The 22,873-nt window shown below is 36.8% G+C and overlaps 1 protein-coding gene across 4 annotated transcripts in view; it reads left to right on the forward strand.

Annotated features, from left to right (window-relative positions):
• The window catches only part of ZNF638 (zinc finger protein 638), a 69,949-nt gene extending 56,060 nt beyond the window's left edge, over window positions 1-13,889 (forward strand). For 3 of the 4 annotated variants that reach the window (XM_060117058.1, XM_060117057.1, XM_060117055.1), the window contains 7 exons: window positions 3,178-4,402; window positions 4,995-5,060; window positions 6,928-7,882; window positions 8,688-8,792; window positions 11,134-11,235; window positions 11,977-12,095; window positions 13,571-13,889. In XM_060117058.1, coding sequence (XP_059973041.1) covers window positions 3,178-4,402; window positions 4,995-5,060; window positions 6,928-7,882; window positions 8,688-8,792; window positions 11,134-11,235; window positions 11,977-12,095; window positions 13,571-13,636 — 2,638 coding nt within the window. In that variant the 3' untranslated portion in view covers window positions 13,637-13,889. The remainder of the gene's footprint in view (window positions 1-3,177; window positions 4,403-4,994; window positions 5,061-6,927; window positions 7,883-8,687; window positions 8,793-11,133; window positions 11,236-11,976; window positions 12,096-13,570) is intronic. The other variant, XM_060117056.1, reaches the window with a different exon arrangement.
• The last annotated feature ends 8,984 nt before the right edge of the window (window positions 13,890-22,873 follow it).

Raw genomic sequence — 22,873 nt, forward strand, 5'->3', positions numbered from 1 at the left:
TGTTGCATGTAGTAGTATAGATAGACCTGCTGTAGTTTGGCTGTAGTAACTCTGGCTGGTAAGTAAGTAGGCTCTTCCAAAAATCCATTTTATATATTTCATTTGACAGTTTCTTTCACGTCCAAAAGAATAGTTATTGTATGCATTTGGTCATTTTCTCTTTCATTGTTTTCACTTATCTTTTAAAATCAGATATGTCTTAATGAATTTACAAATAGTTGTCTAATCTTACTAATTTTTAAAGTTCTAGCACTAATAATTTCTTAATTCCCACTTTGCAGTTGTTTTTTTCTGACTTGTATGACATTAGAGAAAAAAGACATGGGATGTGGCTGAATTCTTCACATTTCATTATTGGAGTAAGCTGATCCTGAGAAAATACTGGTCCTTGTAATTTTTTTTAAGCACTTGTGGATGCTAATTCGTTAATATGATCCTCTTGTTTATAGTTAATGTAAAGTATTTGTTTCCTTTTTAAAAGAAATCTCACATGGATATATTAATAATTTAATAAAATTCTACATTTTCCCTGTTTTAACCAATCCCCATGTGAACATTATTTGTTTATCATATGATTAAGGCTCCAAATAAGGGTGCAAGAGGAAATGTTCACCAGTTCATTAATAATGTTGGGCAGTACTCAGTGGCCCTCTGAAATAAATACTGATCTTCAGTGTTATGTCTCGGTCTAAAGTTTCTCAGAAAGTGTATGGTATGGTGTTAACCTTTGTTCTCATGGCCAGCTTTTATTATATACCTTCTCTGAAGATTTTGAAACCCTGGTTTTATGGAGGGATGCGGTAGGACAGGGGAGTGGGAAATTAGATACCCCTATCCTGAACCCAGCCTTCCTGGAATCCTTTTTTGGTCCAGTTTCCAGAATATGATTTTGTTTTCTTTATTCTTTTAAAAGACTGTTTTTTATACTCTGGTGTTAATAATTTCATTTATTTGACATTTCAAACTGACTTTCCAAGCTAACTTGATGAACACTGAAGGTTTTTACCATATCAGCCAGAAAACTAGATACTAATTTTTGGAAAATAAATCCTATGAAGAAAGCACTATAATTTTAAAAGACTGGCACACAAGAACAAATATGGAATTAAGCCATTTTCCTGAGTAGGTTCATGCTGTCTGTTTCAAGTGTGAAACTGCATAGTGATTCATTTTGTATAAAAGATAACAGCTTTTTAAATTTACTGACAAACTTTAAATGTGGTGAAGGGGGAGGACTTGCTATATCCTAGAGCCAGGAATCAAAATCTCCATTGTTCTCCTTCTAAAGCCCAGTAAATTGGTGTTTTTGTATAGCTCTAGTTTGTGAAACCTTTAGGGTTAATATGCAGTTCTGTAATGAAGCAGGAGTTTGAATTTAATGTTCATTATTGGAAATGAGTCTTGTAACTTAAAAATGAAAGCTTATTTCTTGAGAAATAATATTTACATAACTGCTTTAACTGAATATCACAACTTTTTCTTTGTTATACTTGTGCTTGGCAGCAAGTTTTTTTTTTTTTTTTTTTTTTTTTTACTTTTCCTAAGAATTTGGAACACCAAAAATCAGCCATTGGTATTTTTTAATATAAGGGATGTGAACCATTTCAAATACAAACCTTTAAACCCTTTCAGCATACAAAGGATAGCTTATACAGTTGAATAGAATATTATTTGATAAAGGTCTATGGTTACTGACTTTTTAACTTAAATAAATTCCTCAAACTCTTTGCCTTAATGGCTTTTCTTTAAGAGGTGTTTGTTTCTCTGATCTCTTAGAAAAGTTTTCTCCTCTGAAAGTTTAAACTTACCATCATTGGAGGAGCGAGGAATAGTTTATTGGCTCATATGATTAGACCCTGATGTGGTAGCACTTACTTCTTCCAAACTTCTGAAATACTATTAATGTCTCAGGACACGGACACCATCTTGCAGTAACTAAAGAGTATATAGCCACCCTTTGAGAAGCATATCAAAAGGGATGTCTCATCCCCTCCTTCCTTGAAGAGTAGGAGGAAAAAGTCAACACTGAGATATTGAGATGGCAGGATCACTTTCTGGAGTCTTTTTCCAACCTGTACCTTCTCATGTAATGAAGCAGATGTATTTGTTAAACGTTATTGTGTTGACAGCGTGCTGGATGTTGTCTTCAGAAGCTAAGATTTTCCTTATTACTATTCAGGATAATCTCTTATCTATGGAGCATTAATATAAAAATTAAAACAATTCTGTCTCTGTCTCAGTGAAAATAGTTGTATCGCACACTTTTATTTTTATGTTGGATTTGGGAGGACCTTGATGAATTAGATCAGTTGCATATATTTGCCATGTGTTTCCTCCATTTCTTCTAAATAATTTTACTTAAAATTTTAAGCTATGTATTAGAATCTTAAATTAGTCTCTGTAACTGGAAGGATTTCTTTTAACAAATTTCTTCTTGTGATATAGCCAAAGGCACATACTTTATAATAAGAATACATGTTTATGTTAAGGTGATTGTATCAGCTTTGCCTCTAACTTTAAATCTCCAACAGAGTATTTAAAAGATATTTCCAAAGAAAGTTTTCTTTTAAGTATTACTAATAAATACAGTTCTTGGGAAATTGAAAACAAATCTGTTAACACATCCAAAAGAAAGAGGTGACGTGGTTAAGATAAGTGTGGCCTATCAGTTTCTGTTTCTGTTCCTTTTAGGTAAGGCTCACTTATAAAGTTGTAAATTTTAAAGCATGGATCATTAGTTTCACGAACCATAAACATATTTTATTATTTCAGTTACCACTGTTGGGGAGATAGGACCTAATAATAATTGGAGATGTCTCAGATTCACATTCAGCCTTCTGGTCTCAGAGGCAAACTTGACACAGAAGGAAAAAGATAAGGTTGTTACTCATATGAGTAAAATGATCATACCAGTGGCCATCATATTGCCAGAATTTCCTTTGAACTAAAAAGAAATCTTGAGTGCAATGGAGGATCTTTTTTAAATTTTATGTTATTTGTATATTTACATCAGAACTTCTTAACCATTATAATGCTGATTGGCTGGATTTCCCAATGCTTATTGCTCTTGTATCAGGAAGTCTTAACAATTAGCATCAACAGGATTATTTATGATGATTGAATTCTCATCGTAGTTTGATTTTTGTTTGTGTTCTTTTTGTTTTTAAATACTTTTAGCCCTGACTTGAAAAACCGTCCAGTTGTTGAAAGTGAGGTGCAAAGAGCAGCTGATAGTCCCTCTGTTAAACCTAGTGAAGTTGAAGAAGAATCTATTCCCAGCATTCAAATAGAAACTTTTATACAACAGGAAGAGCCTTGTGAGGAAGAACCAGAAAAAGCACTATGTGTCTCTGACTTTGCCATTGAAACATTTGAAGTTGAAACTCAAGGAGAGGAGGTCAAAGTGGAAATTCCTCTTGTAGCATCCACTCCAGCCAGTATTGACTTATTCACTGAAAATGGAGAGCAGTCTGTTTTAAATCAGCAGGTGTATACCAGTGACTTTGAGAAGGAAGAGGCAGAAATTATTAACCCTGAAACAGAATTATCATCATCTGATAGTGCATTTATAGAAGAAAGGAACATCAAAGGAATTCTAGAAGACTCTCCATCTGAAGCAGAAGATTTCTTTTCTACGATTACACAGTCTATGATAGAAGCTGTAGCTGAAGTAGACAAACACGAAACTGTTTCAGAAATAGTACCACCTACTTGTGTTGTGGCCTTAGTACCTGGAATTACCACTGGGGATGAGCAGGCAGTGAGCACAAAGGGAATTTCTGCAAAAAGTAATATGGATGAAAAGGAGGAGAATGAATTAAATACCAAGGAAACCAGAATGGATCTGCAAATACGAATAGAGAAGGCTGAAAAGAATGATGATAAGATGGTTGCAGAGAAGTTGGAAAAGATTGTGGCTGCAGTGAAAGAAAAGCCTGCAGAAAACTCAGTGACCAAGGCATGCCCAAATAAAGGAGTGGTTCAGGCCAATAAGTCTGATGAAACTAGTAAAATTAGTATGCTGCCTGCATCAAATGCATCTAGTAGTAAATCAAGCATCAAGGCTGGTATGGTCTCTTCTCTAAAGGCAAAAGCTACAGCTTCAAAATCTGAAAACCAGAAAAGTTTTCTAAAATCTGTACTCAGAGATCAAATAAATGCTGAAAAGAAACTTTCAGCCAAGGAATTGGGTCTCCTTAAACCTCCAAGTGCCAGATCAGGCTTGGCTGAAAACAGCAGTAAATTGAAGCCCACTCAGAGCAGTGTTACCAGAGGAGGCAGTGGAAGGATCTCAGCCCTGCAAGGCAAAGATTCTAAACTGGATTACAGGGATATTACAAAACAGTCTCAGGAAACAGAGGCTAAACCTTCCGTCATGAAACGGGATGACAGTAACAATAAGGTGAGGAGGGTAGGAAGAATGTTCAGAGAATCTTTGAAGTCATTAGCTCTCTGTTGTAGCTAAGGAGTAGGAGATGTAATCTTATTTTATGCTTTCATCTCCTCACTCCCTTCACCCCCAAGCTCCCTTTTCCCTTTCTTAAATGACTCCATTGATTTAAGCCAGTAGACACTTAGAATAATAAGCTCAAGTCTGTAATTTATTAATAGATGTGAAAGCATTCTTTGGATAAAGTGTGGTCAGAAATAAAACTTTGCATTAAAAAAAAAAAAAAATCTGCATTGAATCTCCTGAGGTGATTTAGCACTCTGCTCCTGAAATGGGAAACCGTTTTCTCTTTTAAATTGAAGCTCCCTTTATCAGCTTACTGATGGCCCAACTTAGACAGTAAAACTGAATTTAACTGCAACTTATGGAGATGATGCCTGTACTGTTAAATGATTGTTGACTTAGCTTGGTATACCTGTTAAATATTTATATAATTGAATGTGTTTGGGTAATACTTGCTTTTTGAATTCTTTTTGTGTTTTAAAGAGCATTAATAACCTAGTTGTAAATTCTGTTTTTCTGTATTTCTTATTTAATATTTCAGACTTTGACTGGGCAAAACACTAAGACTTCTAAAAGCACCACTGGTAGAAGTTCCAAACCCAAAGAGGTAAGAAACAATCTACTAACACAGACCCATCTGTTCCATCATTCCATAAAAGAGTTCGTCCACCTTGTAACTTGTGTCTCTCCTGTAATAATTAGTTTGATATAGAGCAAGGGACAGGAATGAGAGAGTATATTTTTGACCCCACCACCAGTTTGTTTTCTGACCTTGAGCTAGGCTAAATAGTTTGTTCTTGGTGTGGGACAAAAAGTTACACAGGGATGGAAAGGGGATTAGAGTAGGAAGACACGTCCAGTCTCACATCAGTAGTAATGGGTTGTAAGACAGAATAAAATCATCTATGTAAAGGAGGTTGACATTTGACTGGAGTCCTCTCCCTTTTGTTTTCCTTTTGGTATGGCTCAACTTAACCTAACTAGACAGGCTTTAAGGTTTACTTTCTTGGTACTGACTTCTACTGCCAAATAAACATGTTACAATTTATATTTGGCTGTTTGGTATTTTAGATTTCTGTTATTCATAGAATATTATTTCAGTTATTTTACTTTTTTCCCCTGGTAGGGCATAAATTTGGGTCTATTTTATTAGGGCAAGGAGAAATGTTAGTAGTTTAAGAAGCAGAAGTAAGGATTATGGTTCTTCCATGGCTTAATAAATTGATAGTACAGTTGCTTACAGATTCCCCCTCCTGCCCTAAATTTACTGGGTATGTATTGTAATGCCATTATTATATTTACTAGTAATTGACCATTGATAGTGTACTAAATGTGTAGGAGGCCTGCCAGGAATTTATTTTCTTTAGTAATTGGCACCATTTTTCAAATTACAAATACTATTTTTTTTCAAGTGCAGTTATATTTGTCATTAAGTCTTAGTAATAAATTTTCCATATAACTTTCTCAAAATATAAATCTTATATAGGCATACCTCAGAGATATTACAGGTTCTGTTCCAGACCAGAATAGTAAAGTAAATATCTCATAAAAGTGAGTCACACATATTTTTTGGTTTCCCAGTACATGTAAAAGTTGTGTTTATACTATACTGTACTCTATTAAGTGTACAGTAGCACTGTGTCTTTAAAAAAATGTGCATACCTTAATTAAGTACCTTATTGCTAAAAAATGCTAACCGTCATCTGAGTCTTCAGTGAATCGTAATCTTAATGCAGTAGTAACATCAAAGGTCACTGACCAGAGATCACCATAACAAATATAATACTAATGAAGAAGTTTGCATATTGTGAGAATTACTGAAATGTGACACAGAGACATGAAGTTAGCAAGTGCTGTTGGAAAAATGGAGCCAATAGACTTGTTTATCACAGGGTTTCCACAAATCTTCAATTTGTAAAAAGTAGTATCTGCAAAGTACAATAAAGCAAAGTGCAATAAAGCAAAGTGTGCCTGTATCTTAGTATTACATAGCTTAAAATATGTATATACATTGATTGATGGAACAATCTAGTTAGCTATTAACTTTCTAGTTGCATTTGAGGTGTTTTTAGTAGTCCTTGAAGTCTCCAAAACACTTGCTAGATATCATTTAACATATGGAATGGTAAATTCTTTATATTATATTAATTGTTTGACAAATGCTCTTAATGTAGTATTTTTGTACATCATATTTCCAATTCGCACATCATTTAGGAAATAATTGTAATCTTACTGAAATTAAGTAAAGGTGGAATTAGATTGACATTGTTAGGATTTTACCATTGGCATTGTTTACTCTTTGGATTTGTTTGTGGGACTTTGAAAAATAACTAATTTCAGCTTTAGGAAACATCTCTATACTGAAATTCTCACAAATGATAGATATGTCATGCACATTTATTGAGACTGTATGGAACCTAGCCAGTTATCAGTAGTTGTTCACAATTCTGTGAGTTTTTTCACCTTTCCAACAGGAACCCTTATTTACATTTAATTTGGATGAATTTGTTACTGTGGATGAAGTTATAGAAGAAGTGAATCCTTTTCAAGCCAAGCAGAATCCACTGAAGGGAAAAAGGAAAGAAGCTCTCAAAAATACCCCTTCCTCTGAACTTAACTTGAAGAAGAAGAAGGGGAAAATCTCTGCTCCTCGTGTTGTTGAGGGAGAATTATCTTTTGTAACATTGGATGAGATTGGGGAAGAAGAAGATGCAGCTGCACATATAGCACAAGCTCTAGTCACTGTGGATGAAGTAATTGATGAAGAAGAAATAAATATGGAAGAAATGGTAAAAAATTCAAATTCACTTCTTACATTAGATGAGTTAATCGATCAAGATGATTGCATTTCCCACAGTGAACCTAAAGATGTTACTGTACTGTCCGTGGCTGAAGAACAAGATCTTCTCAAACAGGAGCGCTTGGTAACTGTGGATGAAATTGGAGAAGTAGAAGAGCTACCTTTAAATGAGTCGGCAGACATAAGGTTTGCTGCTTTAAATACTAAAGGAGATGAGGAAAATACTGGAAGGGATTCCATTGGGTTCATTTCTTCTCACATGCCCGAAGACCCTTCTGCTTTAGTTACTGTAGATGAAATACAGGATGACAGCAGTGATCTGCATTTAGTGACATTAGATGAAGTAACTGAAGAGGATGAAGACTCTCTGGCAGATTTTAACAACCTTAAAGAAGAGCTTAATTTTGTTACTGTTGATGAAGTTGGAGAGGAGGAAGATGGAGACAGTGATTTAAAAGTTGAATTAACACAAAGCAAACATGACCATCCCACCGATAAAAGAGGGGATAGAAAAAAGAGAGCTGTGGACACAAAGAAGACAAAACTTGAAGCTTTGTCCCAAGTGGGTCCAGAAGATGAGAATGTTATGGAAGAAGATCTGAAAACCATGATTGAAAGACACTTAGCAGGTAGATACTCAGAAGTGGTAGCTTTTGTTTTACGAGGGGACTACATTTAAAATTTTTTAAAATATATGTTACAACATTGCCAATAATTTCACTGTGTATTGACATAAGCCAACAGATAGTTAGGGCCAAGTGATATTTTCCAAAGAAATATGTTCAAGTTTCACAAATTTCTCTTAGTTCAGACCCTACCCCAAGTTACTATATCTCAAGAAAAGATAACAAAACCAGAAAGCAAACTAGAATACCCAGATTAGAATTGGAATGAAAATGATATATTTGCATTATTGAGAAAATACACCTTTTGATAAGTAGAAGGCTGTTTATACCGGCCTGCCTCCTAGTTTTTGCTTAGACTTAGGGTTTGGGAAAATTTGTGAAGGTACCATTTCACTTTTAAGTAATATTTTGATGGTATAGAATAATAGGTCAGCTCGCTTTCAGTACTTTAGGGAGATCAAAATAATTTCAAATACAAAAATCTTGAAAGATTTAACCAAACTAAGAATAAAAAATACTAGCAAGGTCCCACAGTCTTGAACAAAATAGAAAAATGTGTGTAGGCTCCTTGAGAAAAGCAGGTGGGAAGGTGGAGTTTTGATCAGGATAAATGGGAAAATAAAAGGAGAATGCTTAGTCTAGTGCTGAATTTTTAAAAACAGAATTCTATTTTATATTAGAAATAGGTTTCCTTCCCAAATTTGAGTAATATCTATCTTGTTTGCAAAAAAGGTTAAAGTTGTTATTCAGAGTTAAAAGCAATTTAAACACTGTTACTGTAGCAATAAATTAGACTTTCTCTTTAAAGCTAAAGTGCCAGCCAAGAGAGTTAGAATTGGGAAAACGCCACCATCAGAAAAAGCTGTTACGGCAGAACCAGCAAAAGATGAAGAGGCCTTCCAAATTAGTGAAGGTAAAGCAGGATTGATAGAAGTGGGGGAGAGAGTAACACAATATGAGGAGGTGGTTAAAGTTCCAAAGATCTACTGTCTAAGAAGAAAAGTAGAAAAAGAGTCTGTAACAGAGCAGGGATGGGAGTTGAGGGAGTGAGGGAAGGCAGCCCATTAAGGATTAGATCTGGATAAAGATTTTTATCTTTGCAATTATAGAGATAATGGAACATAATGGAATGGGATAATAGAGAATAATATGTGGTCCTATTATAATAGAATGGGAAAATTTTCGTGGAAATGATCCACGAAAGGTTATTCTGACCATGTTGCAGCATCGAGTAAAAATTATTTATTAACTAGCTTTTATTTGTGTACCAGGTCCCTTGCTTTGTGGATGCTGCCAGGCAGGCAGCCAGTGAATTAAATAAGATGTCTTAATAACATTAATACAATTTATGTTGAGACAAATAGGGAACAGTGTCTAGAATACTCCAGTTAACAAGTATTTGTCATTGTGTCCACATATTCATAGCAAAATCCTAAATCCCTTGTACCATTCTCTTTGAAAACAGCACCCTCATTGCCCTCCTGCTTTTGTATCCTATGTTCTCTGTGATTCAGTCGAATCTCATTGACCTAGCTCTCAGCTGGGTCCTCATTGCTGCTCCACAATTTTTTTGGGCCTCCTTCCTTTCCCATTTCCTAACCAGGTGTAATAAAAACCTAAAACCCTTCTGCTTGTTGTCATACTAGATTAAGTTTTTTTCTTCTTAATTCAGTCTTATTTGACTTCTCTGCATCATTTGTTACTGTTGGTTATGTCCTCTTCCTTGATGATCTCTCCCTTGGCTAAATGGGTGCTCCTCCTTTGTTTATTCTTCTCCATTAACCTCTCCTTGATACCAAGCCATAGTCAGTGGTTTCACTAACTGACAAATGCTTCTAGCATAATTTCATGAGGGCTTTCCCCCCTCGGGATTGCTGTTGTGATAGGGCAACTTCAGCTACCAGCTTGCTTAGAACTGCCTCATCTCAACAGAAGAATAGAAAAAGAATCATTTCTTTACTGCTTTTGTAGCCATTTATTTTCATTAATAGACAATATATTTGATGAAAGAACCTAGCTTAAGAAAATCATTTTTTTAAATAATTTTAAACTTAAAATATTTGTTTTAATCTCTTAAATGATTATGTAATTATATATAATATGTATTATTGTTGTTGTTATTATTAGATAAAGGTGCCTTTGGAGTGCTGGCAGCAAATGTGTTTGAGAAAGTATTACTCTGTTGAGGGTTGTAGCAAGACACTGGAGGCTGTTTTAAGCATCAAGTCAAGAAAAGCGAGACAGCCTTTTTAATCGACTCTTTGGGACTTGATGACTGGTAAAATGCAAGGAGTAAGAGAACAGTAAATAACGATTTCATAGTTTCTAACCATCCCCTCAGATTTGGGAAAGAGTAGCCCAGTTACATGGGGAGAGCACTGAACTTGAAGTCACAAGTCTCTGTCACTTACTGGCTGTGTATCCTTGGACATAATCAGTTTCTTACCTCTTTTGGTTTTGCTTTCTCCATCTGTGAAGAAATAGGGATAATAATGATTTGACCTGCCTGTCTCACATGAGATAAAAGCTAAATGAATGATATATATGTGAGAGAGATTTGTCCAGTGCTTTACAACAGTTAGGTATTTCAGCTACTGAGGGTAACCAGAATTGCTTGGAACCAGTTTTTGTTTTTGTCTTCCCCCAAGATCCTGTTAGGCATTTTGCTGATAACATTGAGTGCTTCTTACATGTTAATTCACTTTGCTGGGTTTGAATGTTTGTAGTTTCACTTGTGATTCAGTGTAACAAGGGTCTTAGTCCATCAGTTTAGGCTGTGCTTTTCTTGGTTGGAAGGGTTTCAGTACAGGACAGCAGAATTATTCTCTGCTCGTGTCCTTTTCCCCTCAATCCGCACTCTTCTCCCACCCCAGCACTTTTGCATACGCACGTTAACTCTTGCCAGTAATATAGAACTTGAACTTCTTGCATTACCTTTTAAATTTTTTCCTGAACAATGTGAAAATAAAATATGCTGCTAAGCTTTAGTCTCATATCCTTGAATCTATTTAATAAGGTTGAACAGATTTACCCATTTATTCCTTATATAAAGACTCTTGGAAGAATAGTCGGGTGGGATTAACCAAGAATGGTTTACCTAGAGAGATGATCCATAAATTAATCTTTTTTTTCATAGATTAATCTTTGAAGGCAGAGGTTATCTGATGTTAGCTTCAGATAACATCACTTAGTATAAAATCTGTAAATCTATTTTGAATAACTTTTTTTTTCCTTGAAAAATTTAATGACTTTAGTTGATGAAGAATCTGGATTAATGGATTCAGAACCAGAACGAAAACGCCAGAAGATTGAGGACTTTTCTTTGGGGAAATCAGTGGCACCTGATCTCCCTGAAGGTAAAGTAAAAATGACATTTTTTCCTTATCCATGTGAAATAAAAATTCAGAACCATAATAAGTGCTCTGTTGTTTAGATAAGCAATGCGATGACCTTGCTTAGATGATTAGAGTGGAAATCAGCAAGCTTTGCACACTGGCATTTCTGAGAACAGTTTATTAAGCTGTGTTTTTATCTGGCAAAGATATATTTATTGCACTCTTGAAGTCTGGGATATGTACTCTCTTTGTTGCTCTGGTAAGAATTGAGTTATACTTGCCCAGGCAGAAATTCCAGTTGAGTACGACATGCTGGAAAAGCTTAGCTAGCAAACTTTGTTCATGGCCAGCCCAGATGAGCTAAGGGGCACCTTATTTGTTTACCCATTGTATTCCTCAAGCAGACAGTTGACTATCATTTTGCCTCTTCTCCCTGTTTTATTTTAACAGTGGATTCCTAAGAGGTTTATTTCAAAGACTACCAGATTCTTTTCCAGTGAACTGCTATTCTGAAGGAATTCCCTGCCATTCCTGGAGGCTCTGGAATATTACAGAATTTGTTTAAAAATAAAGACTTCTGTTTTGTGATTAGAGGCTTAATTGCTCTTAATCCCTAGATAGATAACAGTGTGTATTATGTTTGTACGTAAGTGTATACTGTGCTTAGTATGTTTATCATGTTTAGATAAGTTAACACAGCTCTAGAGAAATTATCGTTAATTTTTTTCCTTCCTCTTCCCCCTCTCTCTTCCTGTCCTCTAGATTTAGACTTTCTTGTACCGAAGGCTGGATTCTTCTGTCCAATTTGTTCCCTCTTCTACTCAGGTGAAAAAGCAATGACAAATCACTGCAGGAGTACACGTCATAAGCAAAATACAGAGGTAGATATTTTTTATTTTTAACTCATCAAAAAGTGTCCACACAAAATGTACATTCTTTCCTTTTGGAAGAACTTTTTAAGGTTTGTTTATTCCTCTTAAGTTTATTCCTCTCAAGTTCAAAGTACTATTCATGTCCTTCACTGTATCTTGCCAGTTACTCCTAGTTTTTATTCCTTTTCCTCTGGCAGCATTTGCCAGAGTAGATTTTGCATATCACTAGTCCCATGTGACACTCCATTGAAGTGTGGGAAACTGTATATTCTGATGCCCTCTTGCAGAGTCATGGACACATAACATGTTAAAGTTTCAGACTTGTCTAGCCAAAGAATCCATTTAACTTTATTTAATCCATTTCCTCACTACTACCACCCCTTTTTTTAGTTGTACATGTCTTTGGGACACATTTAGATTAGAACTCTAGAGAATCATCATTAGCCATAGTTGAAACAGTGGTTCTGATTCCTCCTGAATATTTGAGAGTTGCTTTATATATCCTCTGTATTGAATTTGTGGCACAGACACTCATCTAACATTCATTGAGCTGTTATTTGCTGGAAGCTTATTCAATCCCCCAATCAATTTTATGAGGTAGATGCTATCAGTTCCAATTTTGAAGATGAGGAAACAGGATTAAAGAGTACCTAATCCCCAAGATCACATAGCTAGTTAGTGGCAGATTTAGGATTTGAACCTACCTTTGTTTTATTCTAAGCTTATGCCCTGAAACATCATGCTGTGCTACCTATGCTCTTAACATGTCACTTTTCCACTTGAAATCTTCCACTGGTTTCATATTACACTTGGAATAATATCCAAACTTATTGTGGGTCTGTAAGGCCCTACATGATCTGACTTTTTTCCTGCTTCTCTGACCTCACTGTTATTGCTCACTGTGTTTCAGCTTTTTTGGCTCTCTTTTTGTTCATACATGAAAGGCCCCTTTGCTGCCTTTGCACCTTTATATTCCTGTTCCTTTGCCCTCTCCCAACCCCCCTTGTATAGCTGGTTCTTCCTCATCTTTTAGGTCTCGACTCAAGTAACAGCTTCCTGAAAGGCCTTTGACAAAGAAAGACCTAGCTAAAGTAGAACACTCCTCCCACCCCAAAAAGCAGTCAATCTCATTTGCTTTACAGTCTTTCTTTCCTTTATAATACTTACCACCACCCCCTAAATTATCTTGTTTATTCTTTTATTGTTTCTCTTCCCCCACTAGAATGTCAGCCCCATTAGGTAAGGGGCCTTATCTATCTTGTTGACCACTGAGTCCCCAAGCATCAAGATAATGCATAAGTATATCATAAATATCAGATGATTCACAAATGGAAGGAAGGAATATAAATGTAAGGCACTGTGTTTCTAATCTTTATTCTGTAGGATCAAGCTCTTTAAATTGTAAATACAATGAAATATATTAGATACATTTGTAACACAGCAAAGCAACATCTAATAAATATATTATGAATTGCTTTTAACAGAAGTTCATGGCCAAGCAAAGAAAGGAAAAGGAGCAGAATGAGGCTGAAGAAAGAAGCTCTAGGTGATTGGGGGAAAGGGGAAAATATTCATTAGAAATTCGTTTAGGGTCCAGTTGATTTGTGTATTTTTGTTATCACTTAATTTGTAATTTTTGTTTCAGAAGCAAATATTCATGTTGTACAAAGTTCTGATTGCCCTTGATGTAGAGAGACTGAAGGGGAAAGTATGATGGGTTTGATTTTTATATCAAATCATCAGGCATGGAGAAATATCTTTTAGAAGTGTTAAAATAAATGTTCCTACTGTATATTTAAAATACCATGTGTTTGTGGCTGATTTATTAAAGACTTGCCTCTGCGGACAGGCTTCTCTACAACCACTGAGACTTGGGAAGTTTGGGGATTCTTCTTGTGTTACTGGAAGTCATAGGCATGACAGTGTTTGGCTTTGCTTCAACTGGTACAGGTCAAAGATTTCTTAAAACTCAATTTTTCTGGATAAAATTCAAGTACAGCATGTTTGGCTCAGGTAGGTTTGAGTAAAACCTTGCTTGACTTTTTTAATGGGTTAGAAAGATATTTTTCCTGCGTCTGGTAACATCTGCTATTTTTGCCAGGACCCATTTAAGGTAGCTCCTAGCAAGTCATTTAATATTAACTTGAAACTACAAAGACAAAGTAGCCTTTACTTTCTGTAGACCACAAGAATTGCTTTTTAAACCACTTGAATTATTATTTAATATGTTTGTGGGGAGTTGTAAAGGTACAAAAAAATAATTCACTGGATTGTTAGGTGCTGGACATAGCCCTGTACTGTAAAGTTTTAGATGAGGCCGTGCTTCAGACATAAGCCTACTGACTGAGAATTTTTAGTATCTGATTCTTTATCTCTTTAGATTAGAATGCACCAATTAACAATAGAGGGTGAATGGAGGGAAACAAAAAACAACTACTTTTTTAGATCTCTTACTCCCATCACAGCACAAGAGTTAGCTCACAGTCAGCAAGAGTGGAGTGAAGAACACATCTTTTTGTTGTTGCTCACTAAACTCACTGCACACTCAGTTCACACTTAGCCACAGCCTGAGCAAAATGATAAAATACTACACGCCACAGAGTAAGGAACAGGATGGCGAGAGGGATGGCTTGTGAATGCCAAGAGTCTGTTGTAATTAAAACCATATAGGTGAATGAGGTACTAAGAGGGAGAAGAGCTATTAAAAGGTTGGAGTATAAGGTGCTGGCAAGTTGAGGTGGCAAAGTAGGGGAGTTCCATGATGGTCTGGTGGTTAGGATTTGGCTCTTTCACTGCCAAGGCCTGGGTTCAGTCCCTCATCTGGGAACTGAGATCCTGCAAGCTGTGCAGTGCAGCCCGCCCCCTCCCAAAAAAAACAAAACACCAGTAGAGTAAATAAGACTCTTAAAGAATCTTTTCCTGGGGCTGCTTCTGAAGCTTTTAAAACCAGAGAAATTAGGAACTTCTTTAATCTTGCCTGGATCGACCTTGGTATTTAATCTTAAGAATTTATTTTTATTTATTTTTTTCTTTTTGGCCACACCGTGTGGCTTGTGGGATCTCAGTTCCCCAACCAGAGATTGAACCCAAACCACGGCAGTGAAAGCACCGAATCCTAACCACTAGACCACCTGGGAACTCCCTAATCTTAAGAATTTAAATGTGAAACTCTTGTTTCCTTCAAATTAGTTATCTGGACATTGGGATTCTAAATTAAAATAAAAGGAACTGCTAAAGCATAAAAGTATAGTAGAGGTGATTTGTGTGTTTTATCCTAGTGACAGATGTTGATGGTTCACTATACATAGTAAATAATGTTCCTCTCTGCTGCTGCTTGCACTTAAGACTGGGAATTTTTATCTTAGGACTCCAAATACAAAAGATTTTTAGGTTTGTTTTGTTTTGTTTTGTTTTATTATTATTATTTATTTTTATTTTTATTTTTTTTTGGCGGTATGCGGGTCTCTCACTGTTGTGGCCTCTCCCGTTGCAGAGCACAGGCTCCGGATGCGCAGGCTCAGCGGCTGTGGCTCATGGGCCCAGCCGCTCTGCGGCATGTGGGATCTTCCCGGACTGGGGCACGAACCTGTGTCCCCTGCATCGGCAGGCGGACTCTCAACCACTGCGCCACCAGGGAAACCCTGTTTTGTTTTTTTTAATAAACATACCTTTTTTGCATATAATCTTAGAAGTGTTCTAGACTTTTCCAGAAAACCTTGAAATACCTCCCTCCCTTTATTCACACTACAAATATGGAATGTCATTTACATAACAGTTTCTGCTTACTAGTTGGTTTAGGTATATAATTGGATCACAGCTTACTTTTATCATTTCAGCATACTTTTATCATTATCTAGACACCAAAGCAAGAAAAGGTTGTGTTCAACACCTCCATAAAGGTATTTAGATTCTTTTACCCTTTCTGGCATAGAATGCTGTGGAAGTTCGCCTCTCTAAAACTGCTCCTTCTGAATTCTTTAAAAAGAAAAAAAAAATGTGTTGAGAGATTTTAAAACTTTAAATTTTTATTTTAATATTTTATTGTTTGTAGAAAATATCAAGCATTTGAAAAAGAATAGGGTAATTTATATATATTAATTATCTAGTTTGAGTAATTATTAATATATATGTTTACTTTTTTCACTTTTTTTTTTTTTTTTTTTTTTGTGGTACGCGGGCCTCTCACTGTTGTGGCCTCTCCCTTTGCGGAGCACAGGCTCCGGATGCGCAGGCTCAGTGGCCATGGCTCATGGGCCCAGCCGCTCTGCGGCATGTGGGATCTTCCCAGACCAGGGCACGAACCCGTGTCCCCTTCATCGGCAGGCGGACTCTCAACCACTGTGCCAGCAGGGAAGGCCCATCACTCCTCATATTATTTTAAAGTAAATCTCAGCATGTCATTTTACCCATAAATGTTTCATTATGTATTTCTAAAAGATAAGGATTCTTAAAATAACCAGTAATATCATTTAAAATATTCCTTATTTAAATAAAAATCCAGGGATTTTCCTGGTGGTGCAGTTGTTAAGAATCCGCCTGCCAATGCAGGGTACACGGGTTCAAGCAGTGGTCTAGGAAGATCCCACATGCTGTGGAGCAACTAAGCCCATGCGCTATAACTACTGAGCCTGCACTCTAGAGCCCACAAGCCACAACTGCTGAGCCCGTGTGCCACAACTACTGATGCCCGTGCACCGCAACAAAGAGTAGCCCCTGCTCGTCACACCACAACTAGAGAAAGCCCGCACACAGCAATGAAGACCCAGTGCAGCCAAAATAAATAAAAAATAAAAATCCAATTCAGATTTTCTACTCTCTCATAAATGATTTTTGTTTTCTTTTACTATGTTTGCATCAAGATCAAAATAAGATGCATACATTGTTGCTGGCTTGGTAGGTCTTTTGAATTATTTTTAATATATAGACTCTCTTCTGGTAATTTTTTTTTCAGTTTTTTTTTTTTTACATTTTCTTTATTAGTTTCTGCTTTATAACAGAGTGAATCAGTCATACATATACATCTGTTCCCACATCCCTTCCCTCTTGCTTCTCCCTCCCTCCCACCCCTCCAGGCGGTCACAAAGCACCGAACTGATCTCCCTGTGCTATGTGGCTGCTTCCCACTATCTATCTATCTTACGTTTGGTACTGTATGTATGTCCGTGCCCCTCTCTCGCTTTGTCACAGCTTACCCTTCCCCCTCCCCATATCCTCAAGTCCATTCTCAAGTAGGTCTGTGTCTTTACTCCTGTTTTACCCCTAGGTTCTTCATGACATTTTTTTTTTCTTAAATTCCATATATATGTGTTAGCATACGGTATTTGTCTTTCTCTTTCTGACTTACTTCACTCTGTATGACAGACACTAGGTCTATCCACCTCATTACAAATAGCTCAGTTTCGTTTCTTTTTATGGCTGAGTAATATTCCATTGTGTATATGTGCCACATCTTTATCCATTCATCCGACGATGGACACTTAGGTTGTTTCCATCTCCGGGCTATTGTGAATAGAGCTGCAATGAACATTTTGGTACATGTCTCTTTTTGAATTATGGTTTTCTCAGGGTATATGCCTAGTAGTGGGATTGCTGGGTCATATGGTAGTTCTATTTTGAGTTTTTTAAGGAACCTCCATACCGTTCTCCATAGTGGCTGTACCAATTCACATTCCCACCAGCAGTGCAAGAGTGTTCCCTTTTCTCCACACCCTCTCCAGCATTTATTGTTTCTACATTTCTTGATGATGGCCATTCTGACTGGTGTGAGATGATATCTCATTATAGTTTTGATTTGCATTTCTCTAATGATTAATGATGTTGAGCATTCTTTCATGTGTTTGTTGGCAGTCTGTATATCTTCTTTGGAGAAATGTCTATTTAGGTCTTCTGCCCATTTTTGGATTGGGTTGTTTGTTTTTTTGCTATTGATCTGCATGGGCTGCTTATAAATTTTGGAGATTAATCCTTTGTCAGTTGCTTCATTTGCAAATATTTTCTCCCATTCTGAGGGTTGTCCTTTGGTCTTGTTTATGGTTTCCTTTGCTGTGCAAAAGCTTTGAAGTTTCATTAGGTCCCATTTGTTTATCTTTGTTCTTATTTCCATTTCTCTAAGGGGTGGGTCCAAAGGATCTTGCTGTGATTTATGTCATAGAGTGTTCTGCCTATGTTTTCCTCTAAGAGTTTGATAGTTTCTGGCCTTACATTTAGGTCTTTAATCCATTTTGAGCTTATTTTTGTGTATGGTGTTAGGGAATGATCTAATCTCATACTTTTACATGTCCCTATCCAGTTTTCCCAGCACCACTTATTGAAGAGGCTGTCCTTTCTCCACTGTACATTCCTGCCTCCTTTATCAAAGATAAGTTGACCATATGCACGTGGGTTTATCTCTGGGCTTTCTATCCTGTTCCATTGATCTATCTTTCTGTTTTTGTGCCAGTACCACACTGTCTTGATTACTGTAGCTTTGTAGTATAGTCTGAAGTCAGGGAGCCTTTTTCCTCCAGCTCCGTTTTTCGTTCTCAAGATTGCTTTGGCTATTCAGGGTCTTTTGTTTTTCCAAACAAATTGTGAAATTTTTTGTTCTAGTTCTGTGAAAAATGCCAGTGGTAGTTTGATAGGGATTGCATTGAATCTGTAGATTGCTTTGGGTAGTAGAGTCATTTTCACAATATTGATTCTTCCAATCCAGGAGCATGGTATATCTCTCCATCTATTTGTATCATCTTTAATTTCTTTCATCAGTGTCTTATAATTTTCTGCATACAGGTCTTTTGTCTCCTTAGGTAGGTTTATTCCTAGATATTTTATTCTTTTTGTTGCAATGGTAAATGGGAGTGTTTTCTTGATTTCACTTTCAGATTTTTCATCATTAGTGTACAGGAATGCCAGAGATTTCTGTGCATTAATTTTGTATCCTGCTACTTTACCAAATTCATTGATTAGCTCTAGTAGTTTTCTGGTAGCATCTTTAGGATTCTCTATGTGTAGTATCATGTCATCTGCAAACAGTGACAGCTTTACTTCTTCTTTTCCAATTTGGATTCCTTTTATTTCCTTTTCTTCTCTGATTGCTGTGGTTAAAACTTCCAAAACTAAGTTGAATAAGAGTGATGAGAGTGGGCAGCCTTGTCTTGTTTCTGATCTTAGTGGAAATGGTTTCAGCTTTTCACCCTTGAGGACGATGTTGGCTGTGGGTTTGTCATATATGGCCTTTATTATGTTGAGGAAAGTTCCCTCTATGCCTACTTTCTGCAGGGTTTTTATCATAAATGGGTGTTGAATTTTGTCCAAAGCTTTCTCTGCATCTATTGAGATGATCATATGGTTTTTCTCCTTCAATTTGTTAATATGGTGTATCACATTGATTGATTTGCGTATATTGAAGAATCCTTGCATTCCTGGAATAAACCCCACTTGATCATGGTGTATGATCCTTTTAATGTGCTGTTGGATTCGTTTGCTAGTATTTTGTTGAGGATTTTTGCATCTATGTTCATCAGTGGTATTGGCCTGTAGTTTTCTTTCTTTGTGACATCCTTGCCTGGTTTTGGTGTCAAGGTGATGGTGGCCTCGTAGAATGAGTTTGGGAGTGCTCCTCCCTCTTCTATATTTTGGAAGAGTTTGAGAAGGATAGGTGTTAGCTCTTCTCTAAATGTTTGATAGAATTCGCCTGTGAAGCCATCTGGTCCTGGGCTTTTGTTTGTTGGAAGATTTTTAATCACAGTTTCAATTTCAGTGCTTGTTATTGGTCTGTTCATATTTTCTATTTCTTCCTGATTCAGTCTTGGCAGGTTGTGCATTTCTAAGAATTTGTCCATTTCTTCCAGGTTGTCCATTTTATTGGCATAGAGTTGCTTGTAGTAATCTCTCATGATCTTTTGTATTTCTGCACTGTCAGTTGTTACTTCTCCTTTTTCATTTCTAATTCTATTGATTTGAGTCTTCTCCCTTTTTTTCTTGATGAGTCTGGCTAATGGTTTATCAATTTTGTTTATCTTCTCAAAGAACCAGCTTTTAATTTTATTGATCTTTGCTATCATTTCCTTCATTTCTTTTTCATTTATTTCTGATCTGATCTTGATGATTTCTTTCCTTCTGCTAACTTTGGGGGTCTTTTGTTCTTCTTTCTCTAATTGCTTTAGGTGCAGGGTCAGGTTGTTTACTCGAGATGTTTCCTGTTTCTTAAGGTGGGATTGTATTGCTATAAACTTCCCCCTTAGAACTGCTTTTGCTGCGTCCCATAGGTTTTGGTTCGTCGTGTTTCCATTGCCATTTGTTTCTAGGTATTTTTTTATTTCCTCTTTGATTTCTTCAGTGATCACTTCGTTATTGAGTAGTGTATTGTTTAGCCTCCATGTGTTTGTATTTTTTACAGATCTTTTCCTGTAATTGATGTCTAGTCTCATAGCATTGTGCTCAGAAAAGATACTTGATACAATTTCAATTTTCTTAAATTTACCAAGGCTTGATTTGTGACCCAAGATATGATCTATCCTGGAGAATGTTCCATGAGCACTTGAGAAAAATGTGTATTCTGTTGTTTTTGGATGGAATGTCCTATAAATATCAATTAAGTCCATCTTGTTTAATGTATCATTTAAAGCTTGTGTTTCCTTATTTATTTTCATTTTGGATGATCTGTCCATTGGTGAAAGTGGGGTGTTAAAGTCCCCCACTATGAGTGTGTTACTATCGATTTCCCCTTTTATGGCTGTTAGTATTTGCCTTATGTATTGAGGTGCTCCTATGTTGGGTGCATAAATATTTACAATTGTTATATCTTCTTCTTGGATCGATCCCTTGATCATTATGTAGTGTCCTTCTTTGTCTCTTGCAGTAGTCTTTATTTTAAAGTCTATTTTGTCTGATATGAGAATTGCTACTCCAGCTTTCTTTTGATTTCCATTTGCATGGAATATCTTTTTCCATCCCCTTACTTTCAATCTGTATGTGTCTCTAGGTCTGAAGTGGGTCTCTTGTAGACAGCATATATATGGGTCTTGTTTTTGTATCCATTCAGCCACTCTGTGTCTTTTGGTGGGAGCATTTAGTCCATTTACATTTAAGGTAATTATGTATGTTCCTATTCCCATTTCCTTAATTGTTTTGGGTTCGTTATTTTAGGTCTTTTCCTTCTGTTGTGTTTCTTGCCTAGAGAAGTTCCTTTAGCATTTGTTGTAAAGCTGGTTTGGTGGTGCTGAACTCTCAGCTTTTGCTTGTCTGTAAAGGTTTTAATTTCTCCATCAAATCTGAATGAGATCCTTGCTGGGTAGAGTAATCTTGGTTGCAGGTTTTTCTCCTTCATCACTTTAATTATGTCCTGCCACTCCCTTCTGGCTTGTAGAGTTTCTGCTGAGAGATCAGCTGTTAACCTGATGGGGATTCCCTTGTGTGTTATTTGTTGCTTTTCCCTTGCTGCTTTTAATATGATTTCTTTGTGTTTAATTTTAGACAGTTTGATTAATATGTGTCTTGGCGTATTTCTCCTTTGATTTATTCTACATGGGACTCTCTGTGCCTCCTGGACTTGATTAACTATTTACTTTCCTATATCAGGGAAGTTTTCAACTATAATCTCTTCTCAGTCCCTTTCTTTTTCTCTTCTTCTTCTGGAACCCCTATAATTCAAATGTTGGTGCGTTTAATGTTGTCCCAGAGGCCTCTGAGACTGTCCTCTGTTCTTTACATTCTCTTTTCTTTATTTTGCTCTGCATTAGTTATTTCCACTATTTTATCTTCCACCTCACTTATCCGTTCTTCTGCCTCAGTTATTCTGCTGTTGATCCCATCTGGAGTATTTTTCATTTCATTTATTGTGTTTTTAATTGATGCTTGATTCTTCTTTAGTTCTTCTAGGTCTTTGTTAACTGTTTCTTGCATTTTGTCTATTCTATTTCCAAGATTTTGGATCTTGGAAATAGAATCTTGGATCATCTTTACTATCATTATTCTGAATTCTTTTTCAGGTAGACTGCCTATTACCTCTTCATTTCTTAGGTCTGGTAGGTTTTTATCTTGCTCCTTCACCTGCTGTGTGTTTTTCTGTCTTCTCATTTTGCTTATCTTACTGTGTTTGGGGTCTCCTTTTTGCAGGCTGCAGATTCGTAGTTCCCGTTGTTTTTGGTGTCTGTCCCCAGTGGCTAACGTTGTTTCAGTAGGTTGTGTAGGCTTCCTGGTGGGTGGGGACTAGTGCCTGTGTTCTGGTGGTTGAGGCTCGATCTTGTCTTTCTGGTGGACAGGTCCACGTCTGGTGGTGTGTTTTGGGGTGCCTGTGGCCTTATTATGTTTTTAGGCAGCCTCTCTGCTAATGGGTGGGGTTGTGTTCCTGTTTTGCTAGTTGCTTGGCGTAGGGTGACCAGCACTGTAGCTTGCTGGTCGTTGACTGAAGCTGGGTGCTGGTGTTGAGATGGAGATCTCTGGGAGATTTTCGCCGCTTGATATTATGTGGAGCTGGGAAGTCTCTTGTGGACCCGTGTCCTGAAGTTGGCTCTCCCACTTCAGAGGCACAGCACTGACTCCTGGCTGCAGCACCAAGAGCCTCTCATCTACCTGGCTCAGAATAAAAGGGGGAAAAAGTAGAAAGAAAGAATTAGTAGAAGAAAGAAAGAGAGAGAGAAAGAAAGGAAGAAGGAAAGAAAGGAAGGAAGGAAGAAAGGAGGGAGGGGGGAGGAAGGAAAGGAAGGAGGGAGGGAGGAAGGAAAGAAAAAGTGAAAGGAAGAAACGGGAGGGTGGGAGGAAGAAAAGAGGCAGGGAGGGAGGAAGGAAAGAAAAGGTGAAAGGATGAA

Source organism: Mesoplodon densirostris, chromosome 14 (assembly GCF_025265405.1).
Source record: "Mesoplodon densirostris isolate mMesDen1 chromosome 14, mMesDen1 primary haplotype, whole genome shotgun sequence".
Taxonomy (NCBI): Eukaryota; Metazoa; Chordata; class Mammalia; order Artiodactyla; family Ziphiidae; genus Mesoplodon; species Mesoplodon densirostris.